The 25,755-nt window shown below is 42.5% G+C and overlaps 2 protein-coding genes across 5 annotated transcripts in view; both read right to left on the bottom strand.

Moving 5' to 3' along the window:
• Window positions 1-745: 745 nt before the first annotated feature.
• Window positions 746-12,970, bottom strand: rasl10b (RAS like family 10 member B). The gene is made up of 3 exons (XM_029700288.1): window positions 12,726-12,970; window positions 6,527-6,651; window positions 746-2,066 (listed from the first exon to the last, which is right to left on the bottom strand). The coding sequence occupies exons 1-3, from the start codon at window positions 12,945-12,947 to the stop codon at window positions 1,796-1,798; spliced, it is 618 nt and encodes a 205-aa protein (XP_029556148.1). The 5' UTR covers window positions 12,948-12,970; the 3' UTR covers window positions 746-1,795.
• A 5,396-nt stretch (window positions 12,971-18,366) lies between these two features.
• The window catches only part of ap2b1 (adaptor related protein complex 2 subunit beta 1), an 82,083-nt gene continuing 74,694 nt past the window's right edge, over window positions 18,367-25,755 (bottom strand). For 3 of the 4 annotated variants that reach the window (XM_029700282.1, XM_029700281.1, XM_029700283.1), the window contains 2 exons: window positions 23,573-23,727; window positions 18,367-20,478 (listed from right to left, as the gene is read on the bottom strand). In XM_029700282.1, the coding sequence (XP_029556142.1) occupies window positions 20,404-20,478; window positions 23,573-23,727 (230 nt within the window). In that variant the 3' untranslated portion in view covers window positions 18,367-20,403. The remainder of the gene's footprint in view (window positions 20,479-23,572; window positions 23,728-25,755) is intronic. The other variant, XM_029700284.1, reaches the window with a different exon arrangement.

Here is a 25,755-nt window from a genome sequence, read left to right as displayed (position 1 = left end):
GGCGTAAAGGGCAACCATGCAAGGCAGTGGTCTTTGAGACTGTTATTAGTCTGCCGAGTTTCTCTAGCTATGTACTATAGACCATGTAAGAGTTCCAGACAGACCTACCTGTGGAGTATTGAAGAGGGATGCTCAAATTTTGATGTATTCATGAAACAGACCAGAGAATGGGACGTCTGAGGACTCCATCGTAATTATAGGTTCACATCAACACAGAGCAATTTAAAGTCATCTTCATAATCATAGACAGCTAGCTAGCTCATCAGCATATATAACATTTTTATTTATTTATTCAGGAACAGGCTTATTAAAATCACAGATCACGAAAGTAGTTCGGCTCTGATTTTGGGGGCTGTTAGACATTTGAGGCTCTCCTTATGGAATGTGATTGGTCCAAAACAGAAAACACTCCTGCAACTGGCAGTTTATTATCACTATCTTCTTATAGTACCATACTAATTTAGTTTCACTCAGGTAGGCTAGCTGTATCTGCATTGTATTCTCCTTTCCCCATATTGTTTTTATTTACTTTTCTGCTCTTTTGCACACCAGTATTTCTACCTGCACATCTATCACTCCGGTGTTAATTGGCTAAATTATAATTACTTGCCACTCTGGCCTATTTATTGCCTTACCACCTCGTGCCATTTGCACACACTATATAGACTTTCTTTTTTTTTTCTATTGTGTTATTGACTGTACGCTTGTTTATTCCATCTGTAACTCTGTTTGTGTCCCACTGCTTTGCTTTATATTGGCCAGGTCGCAGTTGTAAATGAGAACTTGTTCTCAACTAGCCTACCTGATTAAATAAAGGTGAAATAAAATACATTTAAAAAATTCATTGAATGCAACCTTACAGGAACAAGTGTGTCCTTTTGTTCCCCCTTATTCCTACCTTTTACCAAAGTTTACTAACTTTCAAGCATGGCATGTTCATTTATTGCTGTATTTAGCAGTTCAGAGGACCTGAACAGACCGATATATTGGCAACCACGTCTAGCCTCAAGTATTTTATTACATTTAGACCTTATTTTTACAGCATCTCATTAACAGTCTCATATCAGGGGTTTGGTCTGAGTTGTGTTTGTATATAAACACCCTTATGTGCTTCTACAGTTGTAGATTTTAGGATGTACACAGTTGTTTGTTTGCGAGTGGAGCGTAACGATGGACTGGATTGGATTACTCCATTGAACAGAAATCTCCCTAAGGTTGGCTGTTTTGGTTTCAGAGGACTAAAGGAGAGGATCTTTTGGATTAGCGTAAATTGAGATGGGCTTGTGTACGGAATTAGTTTAGCTACCTCTGGTGATTATATGCTCAAGTGTGCACCTTCAAGACATCCGAGCAGAGAAAGAGAATGCATCAGCAGATGTCAACCTCAATCCCACTCCAAACAGGGCTTTGACATTAGCAATGTCGTACATCGATCAATGTCCAGGTGAGTCAAACAACATAAGCCAATCTGTCTGTCGGGAGCGACTCCCAGATGCTGGAAAGTTCCTTTAGTGTACTTGAACGAGTTCAGAATTTTTACAGCAAGGGGTTGGTTTAGCTGCCTCCAAGTCAAGAAAATATCAAAGATACTTTACAAAGATGGATAGGGTGGTACTCTCTATCCCTGATCAAGTCAGATAGCAGCAAAACAGAGGGCTGTTACATGTTAATACTGTAGCTTCACGGGACAGAAATGTGGTCATTCATTGTGATCAGCTATGGTGGTCCTAGGGAGGTTTACTGTTCCAATGGCCCTCAATGCCACTCTGATGCGCCCCCACCGTCACTGAGTAAATCACATGAGGGCACAGCGTTCGTTTCTTAGTGCCCGTTGGAAGCGGATGGTTGCATGGACGTGTTTGCAGCGGGCACAGCCCACACTGCGCAGAGCCTCCCCGAACAGCAGAAGCACGTGCCAGTTGAACTTGGCCGAACACTCCACGTAGCCACACTTCCAGTTCTTCCTCACCAGGTCGGACATGTTGTGGCGGGGGATAACACGCCCCCGCTGCAAGTCCCGCTTGTTCCCCACAACCAGGATGGGCATGTCGCCTGTGCCCAACACCCTGTAGAGGAAAAGAGACAAAAACACAGAATGAGAGGTAAGACACATGTGGTCATCTAAAGCATTAGGTATTCAACACACAGTGGTTGCTTTTCTGTGGTCATTTAAACAGAAACGCAGCATCACATAAAAGCAAGGCTTAGCTATGACTGACACAGGTTTGTACCTCAGTTATAGTTGATGCTATTGAGGCAGCGTTATCAAATCCCCTGCCCTGCCAACTCCGTCCAAAACTGACAGCCTTTTTATCAGGAAGTCTTTGTAGGGAGAGGATTAAGGGCCATTTCTGTTTGGAGTTATTCATGACCAAAAACAAGGGGTGCAACTTACACTGGGTACGGGGCCACATTCTGGAATTGCATTTTTGTCCCTCCCAGTTATCATTGGAATGTGATACAAAATGAGGCAACGGTGTGCTTTAGGAACATGCGGACACCTCTGACCGGTCGGATAGGCTGTTTTGGAATGTTTATCTTTTTTTATCCAGTCGGATAATGCCCCTCCTCACTTCTAAAACCAAAGTTGCGCCCCTGACAAAAATCTAGACATTTTCAAAATATTTAATTTAACAAGGGCTTTTCTTAACTCTGTACATTTACTGACAAGTGCACCTTGACAGAAACTTTGAGTTAGTTGAGGGAAGGTTTAAATTCCCCCTCTTGTCAAAGTAATATGCTGGTAGCTCCTACAGAGCTTTGTTTGAAACCTTGGGTTTCTGAGGTGAGTGTTGATTGTGCGTGTTCTGTATACAGTGTGTGTACATAGTATGTGTATACAGAGTATACAGTGCATTTGAAAAGTATTCAGACCCAAAAGTATTCAGACCCATTTACTTTTTCCACATTTTGTTACATTACAGCCTTAATCTAAACATTTGTTTTTAGATACCCCATAATGACAATGCAAAAAACTTTTTTTTAAACAGAAATACCATATTTACATAAGTATTCAGACCCTTTGCTATGAGATTTGAAATTGAGCATCATGTTTCCATTGATCATCCTTGAGATGTTTCTACAACTTGATTTGAGTCCACCAGAGGTAAATTCAATTGATTGGACATGATTTGGAAAGGCACACACATGTCTATATAAGGTCCCACAGTTGACAGTGCATGTCAGAGCAAAAACCAAGCCATGAGGTTGAAGGAATTGCCCGTAGAGCTCCGAGACATGATTGTGTCGAGAAACAGATCTGGGGAAGGGTACCAAAACATTCATGTGGCATTGAAGGTCCCCAAGAACACAGTGGCCTCCATCATTCTAAAATGGAAGAAGTTTGGACCCACCAAGACTCTTCCTAGAGCTGGCCGCCAGGCCAAACTGAGCTATCGGGGGACAAGGGACTTGGTCAGGGAGGGGACCAAGAACCTGATGGTCACTCTGACAGAGCTCCAGAGTTCCTCTGTGGAGATGGGAGAACCTTCCAGAAGGACAACCATCTCTGCAGCACTCCACCAATCAGGCCTTTATGGTAGAGTGGCCAGACGGAAGCCACTCCCCAGTAAAAGGCACATGACAGCCCGCTTGGAGTTTGCCAGAAGGCACCTAAAGGACTGGAGTTTGCCAGAAGGCACCTAAAGGACTGGAGTTTGCCAGAAGGCACCTCATGGACCACCATGAGGAACAAGATTCTCTGGTCTGATAAAACCGTAGGGATGGTGCCAAGGAAACCTGGCACCATCCCTACGATGAAGCATGGTGGTGGCGGCATCATGCTGTGGGGATGTTTTTCAGTGGCAGGGACTGGGAGACTAGTCAGGATCAAGGGAAAAATAAACAGAGCAAAGTACAGAGAGATCCTTGATGAAAACCTGCTCCAGAGCGCTCAGGACCTCAGACTGGGGTAAAGGTTAAAATTCCAACAGGACAACGACCCTAAGCACACATCCAAGACAATGAAAAAAACAATTTAATCAATTTTAGAATAAGGCTGTAACGTAACAAAATGTGGAAAAAGTCAAGGGGTCTGAGTACTTTCCGAATGCACTGTATCTCTAATCAGATATATGTGAGTAAGATCCAAGGTGTCACCCTCCTCTCCCCATCCCAGGCCTCTGTGTTCAGCTTTTGTTTCTTCCTTATCTCCTGAAGATGATGATAGGAAAGAGGGAACCGTCACAAGAACTGAGAAATAAATAGCTTTTCCTCAACTGCCAGTTCCTTATATTGATTTCAAAAGAATATAGCCTACTGCTCCAAATGTTGATTTTACAAGCATGTACTGCAAAACATTTAGCACGTAAATCTAACAAATCGAGTGATTTGTGCATAATCATAACTGGGCGAGCCCACCCAATAAATGGATGACTGGGAGATGAATGGCTGTGACAGGACCGGTCACTGACACCATTAGCCTCTGTATGGCCTTGGCAACGTGGTGCTGTCAGAGTGGGCACTGATTGACGGCCTCACGCTCACACACCCTGCCCCTACTGTCACCACTGGAACAGCTGTGACGTCCACTTTCACGTCCCAGTGCCATGAAGAGAAATGTGTGGATTCAAGAGGAAGCCTTGGCTTTTCAAAACTGAGGCCAAGGGGGTTGGTTGGGTCAACCCTACAGTAACTCCTATGCCTCGATACATTTTCACCATGGTGTGTTATGAAGAACTTCAATTAAGTTAGACATCTTTTATAATACATTAGATATTACAACTTCTTTATTACAATAGCAGCACATACAGTAAGTACATTGCAGAAAAATCTCCTAAGGCACATATATCTTAGGAGAGGCAGCCAACCAGCTGTCAGTCTAGTCCCAGGCAGCCAGCCAGCTGTCAGTCTAGTCCCAGGCAGCCAACCAGCTGTCAGTCTAGTCCCAGGCAGCCAGCCAGCTGTCAGTCTAGTCCCAGGCAGCCAACCAGCTGTCAGTCTAGTCCCAGGCAGCCAGCCAGCTGTCAGTCTAGTCCCAGGCAGCCAACCAGCTGTTAGTCTAGTCCCAGGCAGCCAACCAGCTGTCAGTCTAGTCCCAGGCAGCCAGCCAGCTGTCAGTCTAGTCCCAGGCAGCCAACCAGCTGTCAGTCTAGTCCCAGGCAGCCAACCAGCTGTCAGTCTAGTCCCAGGCAGCCAACCAGCTGTCAGTCTAGTCCCAGGCAGCCAACCAGCTGTCAGTCTAGTCCCAGGCAGCCAACCAGCTGTCAGTCTAGCCCCAGGCAGCCAACCAGCTGTCAGTCTAGTCCCAGGCAGCCAACCAGCTGTCAGTCTAGTCCCAGGCAGCCAACCAGCTGTCAGTCTAGTCCCAGGCAGCCAACCAGCTGTCAGTCTAGTCCCAGGCAGCCAACCAGCTGTCAGTCTAGTCCCAGGCAGCCAACCAGCTGTCAGTCTAGTCCCAGGCAGCCAACCAGCTGTCAGTCTAGTCCCAGGCAGCCAACCAGCTGTCAGTCTAGTCCCTGGCTCATTAGCAGATTTGGAGATGATATTAAACAACCCATCTCTCCCTCTGTGTGTGAGAGCAAGACATGTGAGACGTGCAAGAGAGATGGTGTGAAGATGATTTCATTGTAAATTAAACACGTGTTTTCCACCAAGGTCATCAGCTGCCTCACAACGACAAGTCACGTGGTTGCAAGCTAATGGCTCTCAGAATCAATCTCCGCTCCACTGACACGTATCACACGTCCGTCCCTCCAAACATCACATCATGTCACTATCCCACACTGACAACAGTCTAAGACAAACACCAGCCTTGTTTCCCAACCCTATTATTAGGACACACCGTCTCTCTGATTAAAGCTATCTGGGCTCCCAGGAGGGATGGTTTGCGCAAATTGCTTTGACTAATTATATGACACAGAATTGGTTTAGCAGCTGCCTGGTTTGGGAGAGATGTATCGACCTGAAAAGCAAGCAAGCACTACTGACATGAAATTTGTGGATTCGCAAGGAATGGTTATTGATTTTTTTTCAAGCCCAGAGCCAAGAGGGGTGGTTTGTTAAAAAATAATCTCATGTTTCTGGATACATTTCATCCACAGTGAAAGATTGGCTTGGTAACAGTTCTATCAGACTGTGACTCAACTTTTTACCATAGTAAGATAACCACTGTGAAATACTTGTTTTGTAACAAGTATCTGTTGAGTGTCTATAGTGTCAATTGTGAGTGTCTATAAAGTGGGTGTTGTTTAAACTGTTTTCATCACACCATTCCACACTGCATTTGCTTCCAACATCATCTAAAAAATACAGAATTCAATAGAACATATGAAAGAGCAAAAAGACAATGGAGGGATTGTGAAGAGAAGCCGAAGTGATTATGAAGACACTTGACCCTGGCAGTCTGAGCCACTCATGTTGATTTCAGTCCAAATGTTAAATAAATGTTCTATGTGAGTGTGGTGGTGGAGGCTCCTGATTGCAGCCCAGGCTGCTCTATTCATAGCGAGCCATAATTACGGCTGAGTTCAAAGAGCTGGTGCCAGCCGGAGCTGGCCCCTATTTGGCATGCAGGCCGTATCCTGACCTGGTCTCTAGGATCTGCTGGCGCATGGTCTTGATGTATTCGAAGCTGTCGAAGCAGCAGATGTCATAGACCAGGATGTAGACGTGAGCGCTGCGGATGCCTCGGCAGCAGGTGTCTGTCCACTCCTAGAGGAGGGAGGGGAGAGGATAGAAAAGTGAAGGAAAGAGAATAGTAGAAAGAGGAGGGAAGGAGACAGGAGGGAGAAGAGAAGACATGGGGAAGGCTCTCATTAGGAAGCAGTACCTTTTGTCTGGTAATACTCAGATGCATCGTTTAATACATTTTGAATGTGACGGAAAGATTTATTTTAAATAGTAGCATGGAGACCAATAGTCTTCTCCTATTCTGTACACATGCACGCACAGCTTTTGCACACTTTTTCAGAATGATGTTAGTCTAGTTCATTTGCTGAAATTACTTGCAACATAGCATACTCTCTGGACAATATGACCAAAACACAATCTGCTCTCTTTTGTAATTTTAATTTCTGCTTTATGATTGGCTCCTCGCTGTGAGAAATATTGTTTGCAAGCTAGTGCTTGCCTTGCAAAGCTTTTCAAAAACACCTCAAGCTCCTCTTCATTGCAAACACTGATTATCTTATAAATTATCAATTGAGTGTGAAATTTGATTAAAGTTATACCCAAAACTGTGGTTAATCTGTTGACTTCAACACAATATTACTTTCTTTAAATGAGTAAGCCAAACTAGTAATTACATTTTCTGAGGTCTCAGTTTCAGTTCAAGATTTTGTTCTGTGACTGTAAAATTGTGTCTAGATGTGATGAGAAATCTCTGGTTCATTGAAAGGCCAATTTTCACTCAAACTTTATGACTGAAAAGCTGCCAGTGTTGTGTTTGAGACCACCTAAAGCAAGACCGATTCAAGACCAAGACCGGAGGGGGGCGAGACCAAGTCTAGGCTGAGACCGGGAGGGGGACAAGGGGTCCGAGACCAAGTCAAGACCGAGACCAGAAAAATGCGCGTCCAAATCAAGACCATGATTATAATTTTGGTAAATCACCACCATAAGAGTTGAAAATGTCCAGTATTTCTGTGTTCATATTTCAGACATCCAGAATAGTGAAAAAATGCAAGCTGAGGAAAAATAGAACCACTCTACAAATTATTACTAACCCAAACACAGTGGGGAACAATGGGCCTTCAGAGAAGGGCTAAGGATTTATAAAATAATGATTATAATAATATAGAAATAATGATAATTATATTATTTTCAATGATGTTCTGATTTAATCTCTTCAGTTTTTGTTGGAAAGGAAATGGTTAAAACTGAAGATAAACAAATATCCAATCAGGATTTTTCTTTGCTAGTCTCTGGGGGGATACATTTGGCTAGCTAAGTCAGCCATTGGCTAGGCCATCAGAAGCTAGATAAAGGCATCTGCCATTCAATTGTATTAGGACAACATTTTGGAGTGACAGTGAAATCATCCAATCACATTTTGACTTCATGAGTGGGACTGTTTTTTACAAAAAGTATGGAAACTTCTGACTTCTTGAAGGTCAACAGGTCGCTACTCAATAGTGAGCAGCAGTTTTCCCACGGTCTAGCTAGCTAGCTTTTGTTGTCGGCTAGTTTTCAGCGGCAGGATGTGTTATCAACGAGGATGTTGTTGCTAATTTGTTAGCTTCTCCCTTTTCAAGAATAACTTTCAACAAGAAGTTAAGTTTCAAATGATCATCATCTGGTGAGTGGAACTGTGTTTTTTTATTGCAGTGTGCTTGGTGTTGTTAGCCATCTCTTTGAAAATAAGTTGTATGTGAAACATTGTTGCATTTAAAGTGGAACTGACAGTATTTTAGCAACATGAAATCTTATTAAAATCTGTTCATATACACCCACAGGAAGAATATTACACTTTTTAAAAAACATTCTGACATGTGACCACTTAGGTATGGTCGTTTTCACCTTTTCATAAATTCTTAGTATCCGGAATTCCCAAACATTTGTGATAATTCTACCACAATAGAGTGGGAAAATGGATGTGCATTCGCACAATTAATGGACACTGCAGTAAATAAAACAGAATAAAAACATCTGTCTTGTCCAGGACCGGAGTCTACACAGATCAGGGGGTTATCAATCAGAGCTACAGTAGACCTTTATACAAACAAGCCATTTGCCACACGGGCCTGTCATCATTCACTTTGAACTGGACTGTGTTTACAGGCAGTTGCAATAGCGCGACGTTCGATCATTAGAACACATTCGTCAAAAGCCACAAAATAAACCTGAATGGATTTCTACAAATATGTAACCACCACAGTCATCTTACAAAACATGAAAAGGTAGGCTCTCTCTCCCTCAGTTATGCACATCAACAAGAGCAACAACTAATGCTAGCCAGAGCAAGATAGGCTAAAATCTAACAAAGGAACATTAGATAAACCCTCTCAAACTTTTTCAGCTAGTTGGCCGTCAAAATTGCACTGGTAAACGATGGAGAATTGTAGCCTCCTCATCCTTTTACAGCTTGCCTGCCAATGCATGCTTGTCCCAACCAAGCACTCAAGCTAACTGGCTAAAGTTGGTTAGCTTGCTACTTCCAGACACAAATGAGAGAACAGAGCTGGTTAGGCTGTTTACATGTCATCTAGAGCGTTCTTGACTAACTATTACTTGTTTTGCCTACGTTTACTGACACCGGTCATATTCAGCAGGTGTTGCGTGTTGGTAAATTCATCAGTTGTTCTGCGCTCTGGCACACTCAGACGAGAGTACTCTCAAATCGGAGTAGATAACCAGAGTGAATTTGCGAATGCAAGAGAAATGCTAACTGTATAACAGTCGTTCAAGTTCTTGCTAGCTAACCACATGACACCTGCATCTCTAGCTGTGTATGTATTGCCACTGAAAAACGATATGAGGGACAAAGTCAGTCACTCACCCACTCCTCCAATGGTATGACATGACAGCTTGCTAGCTAGCTGCTAGGAGAATATCTAGCTAACGTTAGGCTCTGTGTTTTTAGCTTGCTACATAAATAGATACGCTAGCCTATTAGCCATGTAATGACTGACTGTGATCATTGCCTTGCTAGTTTACTTGTAGTGACATTCCCTGCCTTAGTTACATTAGTCAGTTTTTGTCCAGAATATTGAGTCATCGAAACTCAAACAGTGCATCCCGAATGGAGGCAACAAACAATGTACCAGTCCAGCTGGGATTTACAACCTGATAGCAATATTGTTTTGACTCTCCAGAAATGTATTGGTGAATTATATTAATCATGCATTTAACTGCATCCATCTACATTCTACAATGCCTTACTGTACGTCATGGATCTGTGAGTCAAAGAGTACCTATTTTTAAAACCTCTTATAAAGTTGCTTTTGTGGCATAAACAGGGAATTTGATATTTCTGACTTATGATTGTCTTTTTGTTTCATAACTGCAAAATAGTTCAAACGCTGTCAGCTCCACTTTAAACTTTAGGTCACTGGTTACTTTGTGTGCTAAACATTAAATTATTTTTTCAATGGGAAGTAATAGTTGTACATTTTGATTGGGAAATGCTTAATGGTTGTGTTTTTGTTTTCTTATGATTGGGACCTTCTGGCTTATTATGTACGAGTTTCTGGACTGGTTATCCTGTAACATCATGCTGTGTGTGACTGCTGTCTTTCCATCGGCCCTATGCAGTGGTGCCTGGAGAAGTGGGTATACTCTAACTGTGCCAAAAAGTTCCCAAACGGCCCACCCAGCGACGGAAAAGCACCCTAAGTGAAAATTATTTTTTTTCCTGTTTTTTTTAATGAGTTTTCCTGTAAATACTTCAGATTTTCACTCTCAAAATCACTCTTTTTTTTAATAGAAAAATACAAAAATGTGATGGTCTAAGTCCACAACAATGCTTAAATCACATCAATCTGATTGGGTGGGCCTGTCAGGGCCTGGCTCTCCAGTGGGTGGGCCTGTCAGGGCCTGGCTCTCCAGTGGGTGGGCCTGTCAGGGCCTGGCTCTCCAGTGGGTGGGCCTGTCAGGGCCTGGCTCTCCAGTGGGTGGGCCTGTCAGGGCCTGGCTCTCCAGTGGGTGGGCCTGTCAGGGCCTGGCTCTCCAGTGGGTGGGCCTGTCAGGGCCTGGCTCTCCAGTGGTTGGGCCTGTCAGGGCCTGGCTCTCCAGTGGGTGGGCCTGTCAACCCAGGCCCATCCATGTCTACACCCCTGATGCAAACAGTGTATGATGACAATTGCACATCACAAATAGCCTACTAACCAACACTTCGGACTAAACTTTTTCAATACCTGGTTTGTATACCCATTCAGTGGGCAGCACCTGGGCCAGGGGCGGGTCAATTGGGACTGTGGGTCAATTGTGTGGGACTGTGGGTCAATTAACCTTGTCGGAGTGGACGCTCTGATTCTAGTTTGTGAGCTAGGAAGGATACTGCCTGGGAAGGTCTCCCACTCAGAAGTACGAGATGGGGAGGGGGCGAGGGTAGGTTGACCTCAGGTCTCCCCACTGGAAGCCCGAGGTAGGGGGGCCGGGGGAATCTATCAAATAGCGCACCTCTAGCTTTGTACAGTACTAATGCAATTAGTAAAATCAGTCACACTACGAAGTGCTACCAAATAAACCACAATTCATTCATAATACTGTGAATATATAGTTTCACAGACATATTATTGCATTTTTTTCTGGTTTGTGCGAAATCGTTCAGAATAATATAAAACCAGTCTGCACACCACCAAGGTGAATTGGTTTAGTCTTGACTCTTGGTTGACAGTGTTGGGGGATGGGTAATGTATTGATGCTGGAGTGCCAAATCAACACTATTTTTTTCTATTTGTCTTTGTTACTTCTTTTTTATATTTATAAGTCTTATTTTTGTATATATTTTTATATTTATACAGTTTTAAATGTTATGATTATTTATTTGTGTTGTTCCAAATGTCTGAATAAAAATTCCAGTTAGTGCAGAATGGTACTTTTTCTTTTTTTTGGGGGGGGGGCCATACAATCTAGAACCGCCACTGTACCCATTGTTGCCTCAGTTAGTATTTACTGGTAGATATCTTAAATTGAAACGTATTTTCTACCCAACGCTACCGATGTCATTCTTCTGGGAGCTGTTCACTCTTGCTGCCTGCAGATGATATTCCGCTTAAACTGGACTGTTTGGCGCGCATGTGAATATATGTCACATGCTTTGCGATTGTGTACTACTTTGTGAACTACTTTGTGAATGATTTCTCTATTGTACTACATAATTGATAAGTCGTATACCTCCACTACACTACTTTGATACTCATCAGAAGGGATTAAGAAGTGATTATAAACAACGCCCACTGAAAAAACTGGGTAAACGGTTTATATCTTCTTGTACCCTCTACTACACTACTGGCCCTTTTTATTATTATTATTTTTACAAAAAGTGCACTCATACAATAATGCGCTGGTATTTCGGTTGCTGTCATTTCAGAATCACGAACCTGTCACAATATATATATATATAAGGTTGTTAAGGTATTCATGTTTCAAGAAAGGAGTGTATATATTTGGCCTGGTGAAGCTGTTTTATGCGCTGACTGAATGGAAGGTGATAATTATTCGTTTTTTACTCCGCTGGTCTCGGGAAGAAATTACGAGTCCTCACTGTCCGAGACCGAGTCAAGACCGAGTACAAATGTATCCGACACCGAGACAAGACCGAGACACCGAATATGTGGTCTCGAGACCGGTCTCGAGTACTACAACAATAAAAGCTGCTTTAGCAGTATCTTCTGGACAGAGTAATAATCCCATCTAATTTATCCCTCTTATAACAGTGTTCTCAGGAGAGCCCTGTGTTGTATAATACATTCATCTGAGAATATAAAACAGATTTCTTCCTTTTATGTGACATCCTAGGTGAATACAGAGAGCAGGTTGTCCTCTTTTCTAACCCAATGACAAAGCTGCTGACTACACACTTTCAGGTGTGTGTGTGTGAGTGTGTGTGTGTGTGAGTGTGAGTGTGAGTGTGAGTGTGAGTGTGAGTGTGTGTGTGTGTGTGAGTGAATTTAAATAAAAGGGTCTGTGAGGCAGCAGGGCATCATCATCATACACAGCATCAAATCAGAAGTGGCTTCCTCTCCTCATGTCATGACATTAAAATGGACCTTTCACCTGTCTACAATGTCTAACCTGCCACACACATCATTTCCCATCACTGTTGTGCTTTAGTGGGACAGTACCTGCATCGAGTTCCCGGGGAAGCTGGTGATGGCAGGATAGTCGGTGATCTGCAGGTCGTGCACGTGGCCATTGAGCACAGCAGCAGACAGGTGGACCCGGCGGGCGCGGCTGGTTGCCGGGGCGGGCGCCTCGCTGTAGTCATCGTGGAGGAAGCGCTGCACGATGGCAGTCTTGCCCACGCCTTGTGCCCCCAGCACAGCGATGCGGAAGGGAGGCGGCATGCTGCGCCCCCCTCGACCTCCTGCTGCTGCTCCACCCCCCTCCCTGTTCTCGCAAACCACCGGCCAGTGCATTCAGGGTTGTGCAGCGCATAGTCCCCACGGGCACAGAGGCAGATGTTGTGGTGGGGGGCACGCTCGGCCACATTCATAGACCACCAACACCCCCTATCCCACTGGTGGAGAGAGAGATGGGGGAGAAAATGGAGAGGGGGAGTGAGAGGTAGAGGGATTGGAAGAGAGGGAGGAGGAGAAAGACAGAAAAGGGGAAGGAGGGAAAGAGAGGCATAGGGAGACAGAAATTGGGAACACACAAAACAAGTATCGGTCATTTAGTTCATTTGGAGCTTAGGTATGCTAATTCTGGATCACTCTACATTTGTACATGAAAGTATAGGTTATTTTGGCAAGTGCATTCTTTTTACCACTGCATGCCTTTCATTCATCTACAAAAGGGAAACAAAAGCACTAAGCTGCTAAGCAACCAACTAAAACAAGAAGTCGTATATACAAGGACACTGGGAAGATGAAATAACGTATACTGTGAAAACCAAAGTGCCACTGTGTAATCAAAATTTGCTTATTGACAAAATTGAAGCTCAAAATAAAAGTAACTCAAAATATTTATTTTGTCACTCTAAAATCTGTGTATTGTCTTCCAGATGGTTTATTGGAGGTGTGGTTTTGGAGTCAGTACAGACTAGACTAAGATTGCTTATTAAGGCATCACTTCATTATCCCTGATAGTTTAAAACGTTTCATGAGTAATCTACAAAATGTACACATCTACAATAATCTCCGAGATGCATTACTCCAATATGCCTAACAAAATTCCAACCAAATCTATATCTGAAGCTGCACATCATTAACTCCATTTTTTTAGAAGACAACAATCACCATTCAAAAAAGTTGCCATTCCAACAAATGGAACCAAATTAAATGGGCAATCAGCAGTAGAAACAATAATAAAGCACCTCCCTGACCCTGTTTTGGTAAAAAGCAGAAGGATGGGGCTGGAGAAATGTAACCACTCTCAAATTCACAGACAGAGCTATGGATGCAAGGACTGACCATCTATGATATCAAAATGATAGTTTAACCATGTTTTGAGGCTATATAGTGTTTGTTTACATTTACTTTGTTTACAAACATTGTTTTACTCCAATCTTATATTTCAGGTTCTAATGGGGCATTTATAAGTTATATTATTCAAGACTCAATGGGTACATATCAATTATTTATAAGTCCAAAAATTGATATAGCAATTGCTGATTGCCCCTTTAAGTTTCCCTTACAGTAGATGTACAACAATAAAGAACAAGCGCATCACCTAGTGGAAGAAATGGTAGTGGCCTGTACAGAAATGACCTCAGACGAGGTCAACTTTGTAAAGTGGAACATGTCTCGATATATAGACTAATATCTAATGTAACACTATCATCCCAAATTATTTTTGATCAGGAAAAATAGCACAATCACATATTAAAAAACAAATATCACCATCTTTGGATAGGGTTTATGGTTAGCTAATAAGCTTTCATGAAATGCAAAAATAAACCTACGTATGAGACTTACATTCCAACTTTGTGCGAATATAAGCAAGTAGATCTGTAAAAATGAAGAATAAAATGAATCTAAATAGACTACCTTGTAGCTGCAACTCTAAACAACTCCATATGAGTATAATATGATTAGAAATGATAGTACATGCTTACCGTGCGCACGGGTATTGTGCGGTGCCGATGCCGTACGATTCCAAAGTGCTGCTGCAGATACACCTGCTGTGATGCTGATGTGTGTAGAACCTCATTCGTTGGCTTCTTACTGACATATAACGGTCTCAGGTGGATACAGTGAAGAGTCCTAAAGATACAACCTACTCTCTCGTTAGTGGAGAGACGACACGCGGTCTAAACGCCCGTCATATATTGCAGGCAGCAAAAATCACAAGCCTACAGTACATCCACGTAATTCATGCAGGCTGGTTTCGTCAAAGACAAGCCTACTTTCGGGGTGAGACCTTAAAGTGTGTAATAGTCTATGGACGTAGGGCCATCACATCACGTCTGCTGTAGCAACAGTGTTTAACAACCGACAGCCAACATATAGTGAATAACCTAGCATTTTATGGAAAGGTACGTTCCGCACCAGAATGAAACGGGTTGCCAGAGAATGTCAGAGAAAGGTATCTGACATTTGAGTGATAGGGCTATCTCTTGTTAAAATTGTCAATTGGAACACTATTGGAGTTTTGAGTGTATTTGGGGACACTGCGCGCGGCAATATTTTACGCGCAATTTACGCACACATGCTTTGCCTTTTAAAGACTATTAAAAATAACACTAATCAGATCCATGTGGTTTCTACACAATCCCTGGGGCTCTTACATCAGAAGTACATGCATGATCTTCCATCTGAAATGAACAGATGTTTGTGCGCGCAAAGCGATTTCATCTAAAGTATGAACTCGAATGCTTGAGCAACATGTGTACACTGCACCCGATGGGCAGTAAGGAGACTGTTTCTTAGCAACAGTATATTTTGCCCCTGTTGCTAAGTAACCTCGTGCCACATACCTGTCTAGTCCACGTCACCTCTCACAATCATTTACTATGCACGCAGGTGCAATTTCATGTGATTCAGCCAGGCAGTTAATGTGAACTCACTAACCTCACACCTTGCAAACATATACCATTGTCAGATCTTATTCTGTGATACAGTTTGTAATGACGGATGTTTTTGCTTCAGACTTTTTTTCAATGAGTTACAACAATATACACATTGACACTGCATGGGAATGTGACTACGTTCTATTGTATATTTTTAAGAGAATTAGAGCAACTAATTAGCAGAGCCATATTTTATAGGCCTATATATAGCTCTGCTAATTGCAAACTAGATTTTTCCCCCATCCCCACATCAGTGTGAAACACTTTTTCCCAACACTGACAATGCTGGTCTTTAGACTGTGTAACTTCCATTGTGCTTGCTTTTCTCCCAGACATTCAACTGTTACAAAAAAAGAAAAAAAGAAATGCTGATTCAGATTGACATTGTCCGTGTTAAAATGCCTACCCACCAAAGGAAAAAAGAGCACCTGAAACATCAGTAGCATCCCAAGTGAAATAAGCTTTGATTCTAAGCGAGCCACTATGTATTCTGTGTATCTTTTAAACGCACAGAGATTATGCACTGCTGCGGTTGGCCTTTGGCCAGGGTCGGCGCAAGAACGTATCAGTTGGAGGGGCATTTAATTTCTATAGGTGGCCCGTTTTTGTTTTGTTAATGGGTGTTATAATAAAGACCATAGGCAGTTTGTGAGTTTGGGGAAGTTTACAATTTATCCTACCATTTCTACCTATCTGTGTGCCCTTTATGATTATTTTTATATGCACATTTTCATGGAACATTTTAATTTCAATAATAACGTTTTAGTTTCTCAAAATTATTGCTATGTGGTTAATCATAAAAATGTTAATTAAAATGATACAAATCTGAAAGTTAAAATTCAACTAATGCAAGAGCACCAGCCTCTGCCATATGGACACCTTGATCCAGAAATTAGCATATGGAACTCAGAGATAGCCTACAGTGCATTCGGAAAGTATTCAGACCCCTTCCCCTTTTCCACATTTTATTACGTTACAGCCTTATTCTAAAATTGATTCAATAAAACATTTTCTTCATCAATCTACACACAATACCCCATAATGACAAAGCAAAACCAAGTTTACAATTTCTTTGCAAAAGTATTAAAAATTAAAAACAGAAATACCTTATTTACACAAGTATTGAAACCCTTTGCTATGATACTTGAAATTGAGCATCCTGTTTCCATTGATCTTCCTTGAGATGTTCCTACAACTTGATTGGAGTCATCCTGTGATCAATTCAATTGATTGGACATGATTTAGAAAGGCACACACCTGTCTATATAAGGTCCCACAGTTTACAGTGCATGTCAGAGCAAAAACCAAGTCATGAGGTCGAAAGAATTGTCTGTAGAGCTCCGAGACAGGATTGTGTCGAGGCACAGATCTGGGGAAGGGTACCAATAATGTCTGCAGCATTGAAGGTCCCCAAGAACACAGTGGCCTCCATCATTCTAAAATGGAAGAAGTTTGGACCCAGCAAGACTCTTCCTAGAGCTGGCCGCCAGGCCAAACTGAGCTATCGGGTGACAAGGGACTTGGTCAGGGAGGGGACCAAGAACTCGATGGTCACTCTGACAGAGTAGAGTTCCTCTGTGGAGATGGGAGAACCTTCCAGAAGGACACCCATCTCTGCAGCACTCCACCAATCAGGCCTTTGGTAGAGTGGCCAGACAGAAGCCACTCCCCAGTAAAAGGCACATGACAGTCCACTTGGAGTTTGCCAATAGGCACCTAAGGACTCTCAGACCACGAGAAACAAGATTCTCTAGTGTGATGAAACCAAGACTGAACTCTTTGGCCTGAATGCCAAGCGTTACGTCTGGAGGAAACCTGGCACCATCCCTACGATGAAGCATGTTGGCGGCAGCATCATGCTCTGGGGATGTTTTTCAGTGGCAGGGATTGGGAGACTAGTCAGGATCGAGGGAAAGATGAACAGAGCAAAGTACAGAGAGAGATCCTTGATAAAAACCTGCTCCCAAGCGCTCATGACCTCAGATTGGGGAAAAGGTTCACTTTCCAACAGGACAACAACTCTAAGCACACAGCCAAGACAATGCATGAGTGGCTTCGGGACAAGTCTCTGAATATCTTTGAGTGGCCGAGCCAGAGCCCAGACTTGAACCCGATCGAACATCTCTGGAGAGACCTGAGAATAGCTGTGCAGCAACGCTTCCCATCCAACCTGACAGAGCTTGAGAGGATCTGCAGAGAAGAATGGGAGAAACTCCCCAAATATAGGTTTGCCAAACTTGTAGCATCATACCCAAGAAGACTCAAGGGTGTAATCACTGCCAAAGATGCTGAGTAAAGGGTCTGAATACTGATGTAAATGTCATATTTCTTTTTTTGCTTTGTCATTATGGGGTATTGTGTGTAGATTTATGAGGGGAAAAAACAATTGAATCAATTTTAGAATAAGGCTGTAACGTAACAAAATGTGGAAAAAGTGAAGGGGTCTGAATACTTTCCCGAATGCACTTTCTGTCTGTCCAGAAAAAGTATGACATGCTATACTTATTTTTTCCAGACAGCATCAGATACATGGACTACAAGTATGGAGATAGTCTTTCTGTTGGCGCACGTCTCGGTCAAATAAATTATCAACATTTTATTTGGATAGGCAAGGAGGTACGGTAGGGCGGGCATGCCCCCTAGGGCCCGCCCATATTGCCGGCCCTGCATTTGGCTGTGCCTCATGCTGGTCATATTACCTTTGGGCTGATTATGGATTGTGAACCAATGACAGTGAAACATCAGGCACTGCATAAGTTTATAACAGATATTTTATTGAAATACGAGCGGACACAGTGACAAGTTGAGGATGAGGAGTGATGCAGGATCAACAGGCTAGCTTGAGGAGAAGGCAAAAAAAAATGGTCATTTCAGTTGTCACATTATTTCCTCCTACAGCTGTTCTGTAGGCCTATTCCTGGGCTTATGAGTAGGTACATACATTTTTTTTCTCACACTTAGTTCTGGGTGGGAAAGCCAGAACCAAATACGCCTTTATAATAACATCTGGTCATACTACCAGGTTACGGTTTGGTTTAGAATAAGTGTTAGGGTAAGGGTTAAGTTTAGGGTCAGAGCTAGGGTTAGTAGATAGTCCAGCTAGATGCTCTACAGACTAAGTGATTCCCAACAGCTTGCTGGGGACACATACAATCAAACTGTGGCCAAAGATCAGACCTTCCCATGTAGCTAAGTGTCGTTTTGAGAGTGAAGAAAACAGACCGCTAAGATTTCTTGGGAGCATTAGACACTGCTTCTATTGCAGGTTCACAGGCACATCAGCATGTATGGCAACAATACAATTAAGAAGCCAAAGTCACAAACACAATTGGTTCCCTTGAGACTGCTTTTTACATTGGCTTAAATAAAATGATTAAAATGTTTGAGCTCAACTAGCAGAGGTATAACAACAATGGTCATAGAGATATGGCATATTAAAATCCCATCAGTTTGTATACATTTATAAATAAAACTTATTTAGATCACTTTCCACATGAGGACTTGGTACATAACTGGAATATAGTGCCACTGTTTTTCTGTTATGGATTTCAAGCACACTTATTCTGGTAGTAATATAATAATCTTTCATTAGTTGTACAGAACTTCATGTCTACAAACTATACCAGGTCACTGCACAGTATAATTATAGAGGGGTGACCCTGGTCCTTTAGGTGGGCTGCAAGCACTACATATCCTCCATGTTCAGGATAAAGCAATGCCAGGGAGGTGGTTTTAACAGCACAATAACACAAATACATACACTAGGCATGTCATTAATGACAGTATGGGGTTGTTTCCTACTAAGCAAAATATCAACTGATATTGACCCTGGCTTTGGGTTTGACCCTGGCTTTGGGTTTGACCCTGGCTTTGGGTTTGACCCAGGGTTTGGGGTTTAGTTCTGTTTAGATGAACAGCTGCAAATGGAATATCAATAACAATCTTACAATTAAAGAATAATACATACTATCTCATTGGAATCAATGTAACATGAGAACAGCAGTACAGAATGGACAACTCATTCCACACTCACAATTGGCATATTCATTAATACTGCACCACAAAACCAGCAAAGGGACATGGATTATTGGAAATCTAGGAATGGCTATAGTGGTGTTTGATTGTTGTGGCAGGTCGAGCAATCAGAAAAGGGATGAGAAGCATGAAATGATCAGCTGCCTGCAAATACCAGTAAAAAAGGAATGGCAGACGGGAGCAAACATAATAATAGCTACCATAAATAGTGGTTTATCATAGTGGTTACTAAAACGAGAACAGAATGAAATCCACTAATGCATTAAAATCTATTTCATGTTCCCTGGCTCTGCTCTCACCACTGCCATATTGGCTCAGAATGGTACTTGTTGCATCATGGAGACTTAGCAACTGGTTGAACTGGCAACTTCGGCTCCAGCAAGGCCTGGTAGATGGCACTCAATCGAGTATGGTTGGGCAAGTAGGAAAAGTACCACGGAAGAATAAAAAGCATTCAAAAGAATAGACACAAAAACATATATGATATTACACTTTTCAATATTGGAAATACAGTACAAAGAGGTGGGGCGATGGCTTAGTGAATATGAAAGGTTTCTTCTTTTTTGGAGAGCTTCACCATCAACCACGTTTTACGACATTAAGACATTTAGTTAAGGATGGACTGGGGATGTCACATTCTCCCATGGAGGTAAGGATGGCGGAGAAGAATAATGCATGACTAGAATGCTAACAGCTGCTGTTTGTTCTTGGAGAGAGGTGTGGAGTGGAGGGTGGTGAGTGGACGGAGAGAGAGTTCAGTTCTTCAGGACTGAGTCATACACCTGGTAGACATACTGGGTCACCTCAGGAGCCCGGCACTTCAAGGACAGCTGGAAGAGAGGACATGCAAATATATAGATTGATGTACAACTATACTGTAGGTTACCTTTCAGCTCAATAACTCTGAACACTTCACCTTATCCACTGCACAACAGTTTAATTGCTTTGCAACTCTTTTCATTCGGGACACTTCATGTAAACAAAATGATATAATACAATAATATATAAGTGTTATTGAGTATGCCTACAAAGTATATTAAATCAGTTAATGCATTTTCCTTCGACCAGATTTAACATCTGCATTAATCAGTTTCTATTGACAGTGGCCTAATTAAGTCAGACTAATTGAAAAATATTACCACCCCTACTCATGTTTCCTGATTATTGGATTCCACAGATGTATTTTTTTTAGACGTCTCACTTGCTATCCATACTTCCTCTTTACAAACTCTACAACATGAATAAATACTAGTACGTAGTCAGACATTCTCCTGTTATTATGGCCTGGTCCATATGTTCTAATTGTTCCATGACAGGCCTTGATGCTGTCCCAAAGGTATTTGTCTGAGAGGAGTCTGTCAATAAGTTGGCCCCACAAAAGTAGCCCTTGACCATTTCGAAAAACCGTTCGGCTTCTGTGCTAAGCCTTTGCTAGGTGCATTCTTTCAGTGGCGTAGCAACAATAATGTTGTTGTACTTTATGTACCAAAGAAAATCAAATGTTATTGGTTGCGTACACATATTTTGCAGATGTTATCGCAGGTGCAGCAAAATGCTTATGTTTCTAGCGCCAACAGTGTAGTAGTAACTAACAATACACACAAATCCCCCAAAATAAAAAGAAAGGAATTAAGAAATATCAGAACAAGCAATGTCAGAGTCTGGAATATAAATGTCTATGTATATGATGGTGTGTATAGACTGGAGCACAAAGCCCTACACTTGTCCTCAGAGACACACAAAGGTTGATATTAACTGAACACGACCACCTGGGACAGCAGTTAATGAATTAACCCCAGTGTATTATATATCACAATAGCTCACTTTCTATTATCAGTCTTCCACTGCCCTGATGAAATAGGATAAGTGTTTGTTCTCAACTGCTTTGACGGGCTAACAGTCTTTTGACCAATAGTAGAGCCGGCTTTCAAACCAGTTGGTCACAAGCAAGATTTATTTGCTTGCAAATGAAGTTTCCCCAGGAACTTTCTCTTTCCAGAGTCTAACTAATCGACCGTATCCCACTGTTATCCACAGGCTGCAGCAGCACGACTGCTCTGAGGGGACCCTGGGTTGAACTCCCATTATGAATCAATTAGCTGGAGACTGACGGCATGGCCAGCCAGGCCAAACAGGCTTTTCCTCGAGGAGACGCACATCACAGGTAATCAAGCCAGGGAGCAGCCAGTGCCTGAATAGCTGCCTGTAAAACAATCAGGGTGAGGAGGCGCTAATCTGGAGATGAATGTAGTCACCCAGCCAGGCAGTCAGAGAGAGTGTGGCAGGCAGAACACAGCAGCCTCTGACAGTTGGGGACAGCAGCACTGAAGTTCCACTGTGGAGTACCAGTGGGTAAGCACTGCCATAGAGACGGTCTGAGAGCTGGGAATCGTACATGGCTTACTGATAATGACATTTCTTTGCCTGGAGCTTCATATGAACACGAGAATTGTTGCTAATGCATAACACAAATAATCCAATTTTAGGTGTTGTGACACTCCCTGCTATCAAGCTTTTGACAGGTGCTTTACTTGAAGAATAACAATAAGAAAATACTGATAGACAGTTGATCTGGCGAGGACAGAAGTCTATCGCTGTGTTCATTTACAATTAATACAGTCAACAAATGGAATATCATCCACCAATGAGTATGGTTTTATTGGATGTATGAAAGCCAGCCCTCCTTATTGCCAGGAAATATGAGTGTGCTGCTACACTGTTTTCTAAAGAGCCTTCAGCTTGACCACTGAGCTCACAGATATTCCCTGACAACAACCTCTAACTTTACACTATGAGCCATAGAGACCTGTTAAAGAGAGAAGAGATCAAGGCGCTCTAACTTTACACTATGAGCCATAGAGACCTGTTAAAGAGAGAAGAGATCAAGGCGCTCTAACTTTACACTATGAGCCATAGAGACCTGTTAAAGAGAGAAGAGATCAAGGCGCTCTAACTTTACACTATGAGCCATAGAGACCTGTTAAAGAGAGAAGAGATCAAGGCGCTTTAACTTTACACTATGAGCCATAGAGACCTGTTAAAGAGAGAAGAGATCAAGGCGCTGACAAGTTGTCAGAGACTCCGCTTAGGTGACATAACCAAAGAAAAAGTACAGGACTATAACTTAGGGAAAAGAAAGCACTTGAAAGAAATAATAGGAAACTGGAGTCAAGACATTTCTCAAGAAAGTAAAAAAAAAAAAAATCGCAATATAAAATATGTTTTGGATAGACCTCACCTGAATACATTCATCAGGATGTATGCATGTTTGGCCTTGAATGGCTAAGAAAATAATCAATTAAGGACCTGTCTATGAGTCTGGACTCACCAGACAAACTGACTTGATGCACCTGACCAACCCTGCCTTTATGAGCTATTAGCAGTGCTACATGGGGCTTTTGACCTTGTTCATGGCCTGCCATTACTCTGCCAGATGACAGGTCATTCCCAATGAGCCCTCGATGATGAACAGGCTCCTTCAAACACATGATGAGGGAACAGGATATAGCTAAGTGTGTGTTAAACAAAGAAGATGGATAACTTTCATTACTTCCATAAACCATCTCTAGGTACCACTGTACTACCTCCTGGATGTAACATGCACTTTATTATAAGAGAGTGTAGAGAAGCTGCTGTCTAGTGCTTTTGGGGTATGTTCAGCTGGAGGGAAAAAACACAAAAATGTGTTTATTTCCCTCATACTCTAGTGAGGGAAGGGTGGAAATATTAATACAGTCAACAAATGGAATATCATCCACCAATGAGTATGGTTTTATTTGATGTATGAAAGCCAGCCCTCATTGCCAGGAAATATGAGTGTGCTACTACGCCTTCGCTTGGCACTTCAGACCTTTACCGACAAAAATATTCTACAATATGTGTGAGTTCTGAATTAGGAGGGTTGAGGTTCGGTGGGTGTCTTACTGTGTAGTTGGGGTTGCCGGGTTGGATGCGGAGCTCAGCCAGGATCCAGATGCCGTTGGTGAGCTTGAGGGACTGGTAGAGCATATCCTGGCCCTCCACGTTCCTCTTGGCGATGGTGTAGATGTTGTCGTTCTGCAGCTTCCCCGACACCATGTCTGCAAGGCCACATTACATACGAGTCAGGAATATAGTCGAAGTAGGGATCGAAATGTAAAAACATTTTTTTTGTGGGGGGGGGGGGGTTCTGGTATCATGAGGGAATAAGCTGAGGGGGAATCCTTAAATTGAAAATGTAAAAAAATATTTAAAAAATTGCATTTTGCAACTCAATCAGCGCTACATAGGCGCTACATAGGCAAAGCTCAGTCCCAAGGCCTGTATTCTAAGGTTGACTACTGTTAAGTGCACATTGGATAAGTGCATTCTCTGGTGTATTGCGGTTCAGCAGCTCAAATTCATTCTTTGTACTTACAGTACTCATTTAGACATACAGAACTGAGAGAGGAGTTATCTATTGACCGAGGTATTGTACAATAGCAGCTTCATTTTCGGACGCTTCATTCTCTAGTCTACGCATTAGGAAGAGTTTCCATTATTGGTTTGCAGCTTCATCTAAAAACTAGGACTGAGGGACTCAATACAACAAGATGGAGATGAACATTTAATGTAAGACAAAATTCTGAATAATAATAACAGCTTTATCATATCCTGTTAGCTGCTTTTGACTCATATTAGACTACACACGTTGCCTGATAAATCATTCCATTTCCATGTCCTACATCAGCTGCCTATTCCTCTGTCCCAGTCAATCTTTACCCTTAAGGCAACTCTAATGGTTTCTCTGTGAGCCTGGCTAACTACTGGCAGCAGGGAGCAGCTCAGCTTCACAAAACAACTGCAGGAGCTAAGTCCCTCCTTTGTGCTTCTACGTGAGGAAAATAAAGTGTCACGATCTAAGTCGGACTTTAAGAAAGGAACAGAGCTAGGGTAAATTCTAACAGTGCGTATGCTGCACTCTTATTGTGGACTGTCAGTACAGGGAGTAGCTACTACAACTTCCAGATCTCACATCTAGATGTGGGGATGGCACTAGACACTAGGTCTAAGGGGCTTAAAATCATAGGTCAAAGGACTAACTACCACTACCATAACCGCTGACCCTGAGGCCCATGTCCCATTGTAGGTCCTGTCCTGAGCACTGTTCAGTGCCACCGCTCTCACCACCTAGTCATTCTGTTGTCTGGGGGCAACAGGGCATGGTGTGGGTTATCATTAAGAGCTTGTGTGAAGTCTCCTTCAGGGAAAGAGGGAGGGGAGAGGTGAGGCGAAGAGCCTTGAAAGGAGTCCTGAGAGGCAGGCGGTGGATGGACAGAAGGAGAAAAATAAGGGATAAAAAAAGAAAGAGGCAGGACTAGTGACAGTGGAAAAGAGAAGTTGATCTCTCCTACAGCGCAGTGGAACAGCTTCCTGTACGACGTCTCTTTATTGGGTTATAGTCTGCAGGGAGACTTCTAGTGGGCAAGGCTCCCACTCCATACTGCTCTAACCATTTACCTTGGAGCAACACTTGTCAGTCATAGATGGCAGGTGACTGTTTATTGTTACCCCACTTTGTTTGAATGTGAGTGACAACTTAAGTGGTCAGTGGCTTGTCATTTTCAAGGCAAAAAGTGAATTGTCGAATAGTCTTTTTAAGGGCAGAAAGGATGTCTGTTGTATTCTAATAACAGCCTTTGAAACCATCCAACCACTATCACATTGACATGCTATGTCTTCAAATGAAGAAGAGAGACAAACACTGACTACTGGGCAAATGTGATATACACTAAAATCAAAAGCATGATTCAAGGCCATTTAAAGTGATGAGCGATTAACCTCATTAGATAGCTAGTACATTGCCAACTTGGTAACAAATGTTTCGTATTTGCTGTACCAGTCATACCATTAGTATACTATAATACTACACCACCAGCATCAATGCCGTACAACTCTCCTTCCATGGCCTCCAACTGCTCTTAAATGCAAGTAAAACTAAATGCATGCTCTTCAACCAATCACTGCCGCACCTGCCCGCCCGTCCAGCATCACTACTCTGGACGGCTCTGACTTAGAATACGTGGACAACTACAAATACCTGGGTGTCTGGTTAGACTGTAAACTCTCCTTCCAGACTCACATTAAAC

The sequence above is a fragment of the Salmo trutta genome, chromosome 19, assembly GCF_901001165.1.
Source record: "Salmo trutta chromosome 19, fSalTru1.1, whole genome shotgun sequence".
Lineage (NCBI taxonomy): Eukaryota > Metazoa > Chordata > Actinopteri > Salmoniformes > Salmonidae > Salmo > Salmo trutta.
The sequence above is the reverse complement of the archived record's forward strand: the minus strand, read 5'-3'. Positions and strand labels throughout refer to the sequence as shown.

Bases quoted from the DNA above. Each gene is read 5' to 3' on its own strand.
- rasl10b (XM_029700288.1), bottom strand. From the start codon at position 12,947: ATGCCGCCTCCCTTCCGCATCGCTGTGCTGGGGGCACAAGGCGTGGGC. The intron at 6,652-12,725 runs GTACTGTCCCAC...TCCCTCCTCTAG, and splicing joins TCCCCGGGAACTCGATGCAG to GAGTGGACAGACACCTGCTG. The intron at 2,067-6,526 runs GTCAGGATACGG...TTTCCTCTACAG, and splicing joins CAGCAGATCCTAGAGACCAG to GGTGTTGGGCACAGGCGACA.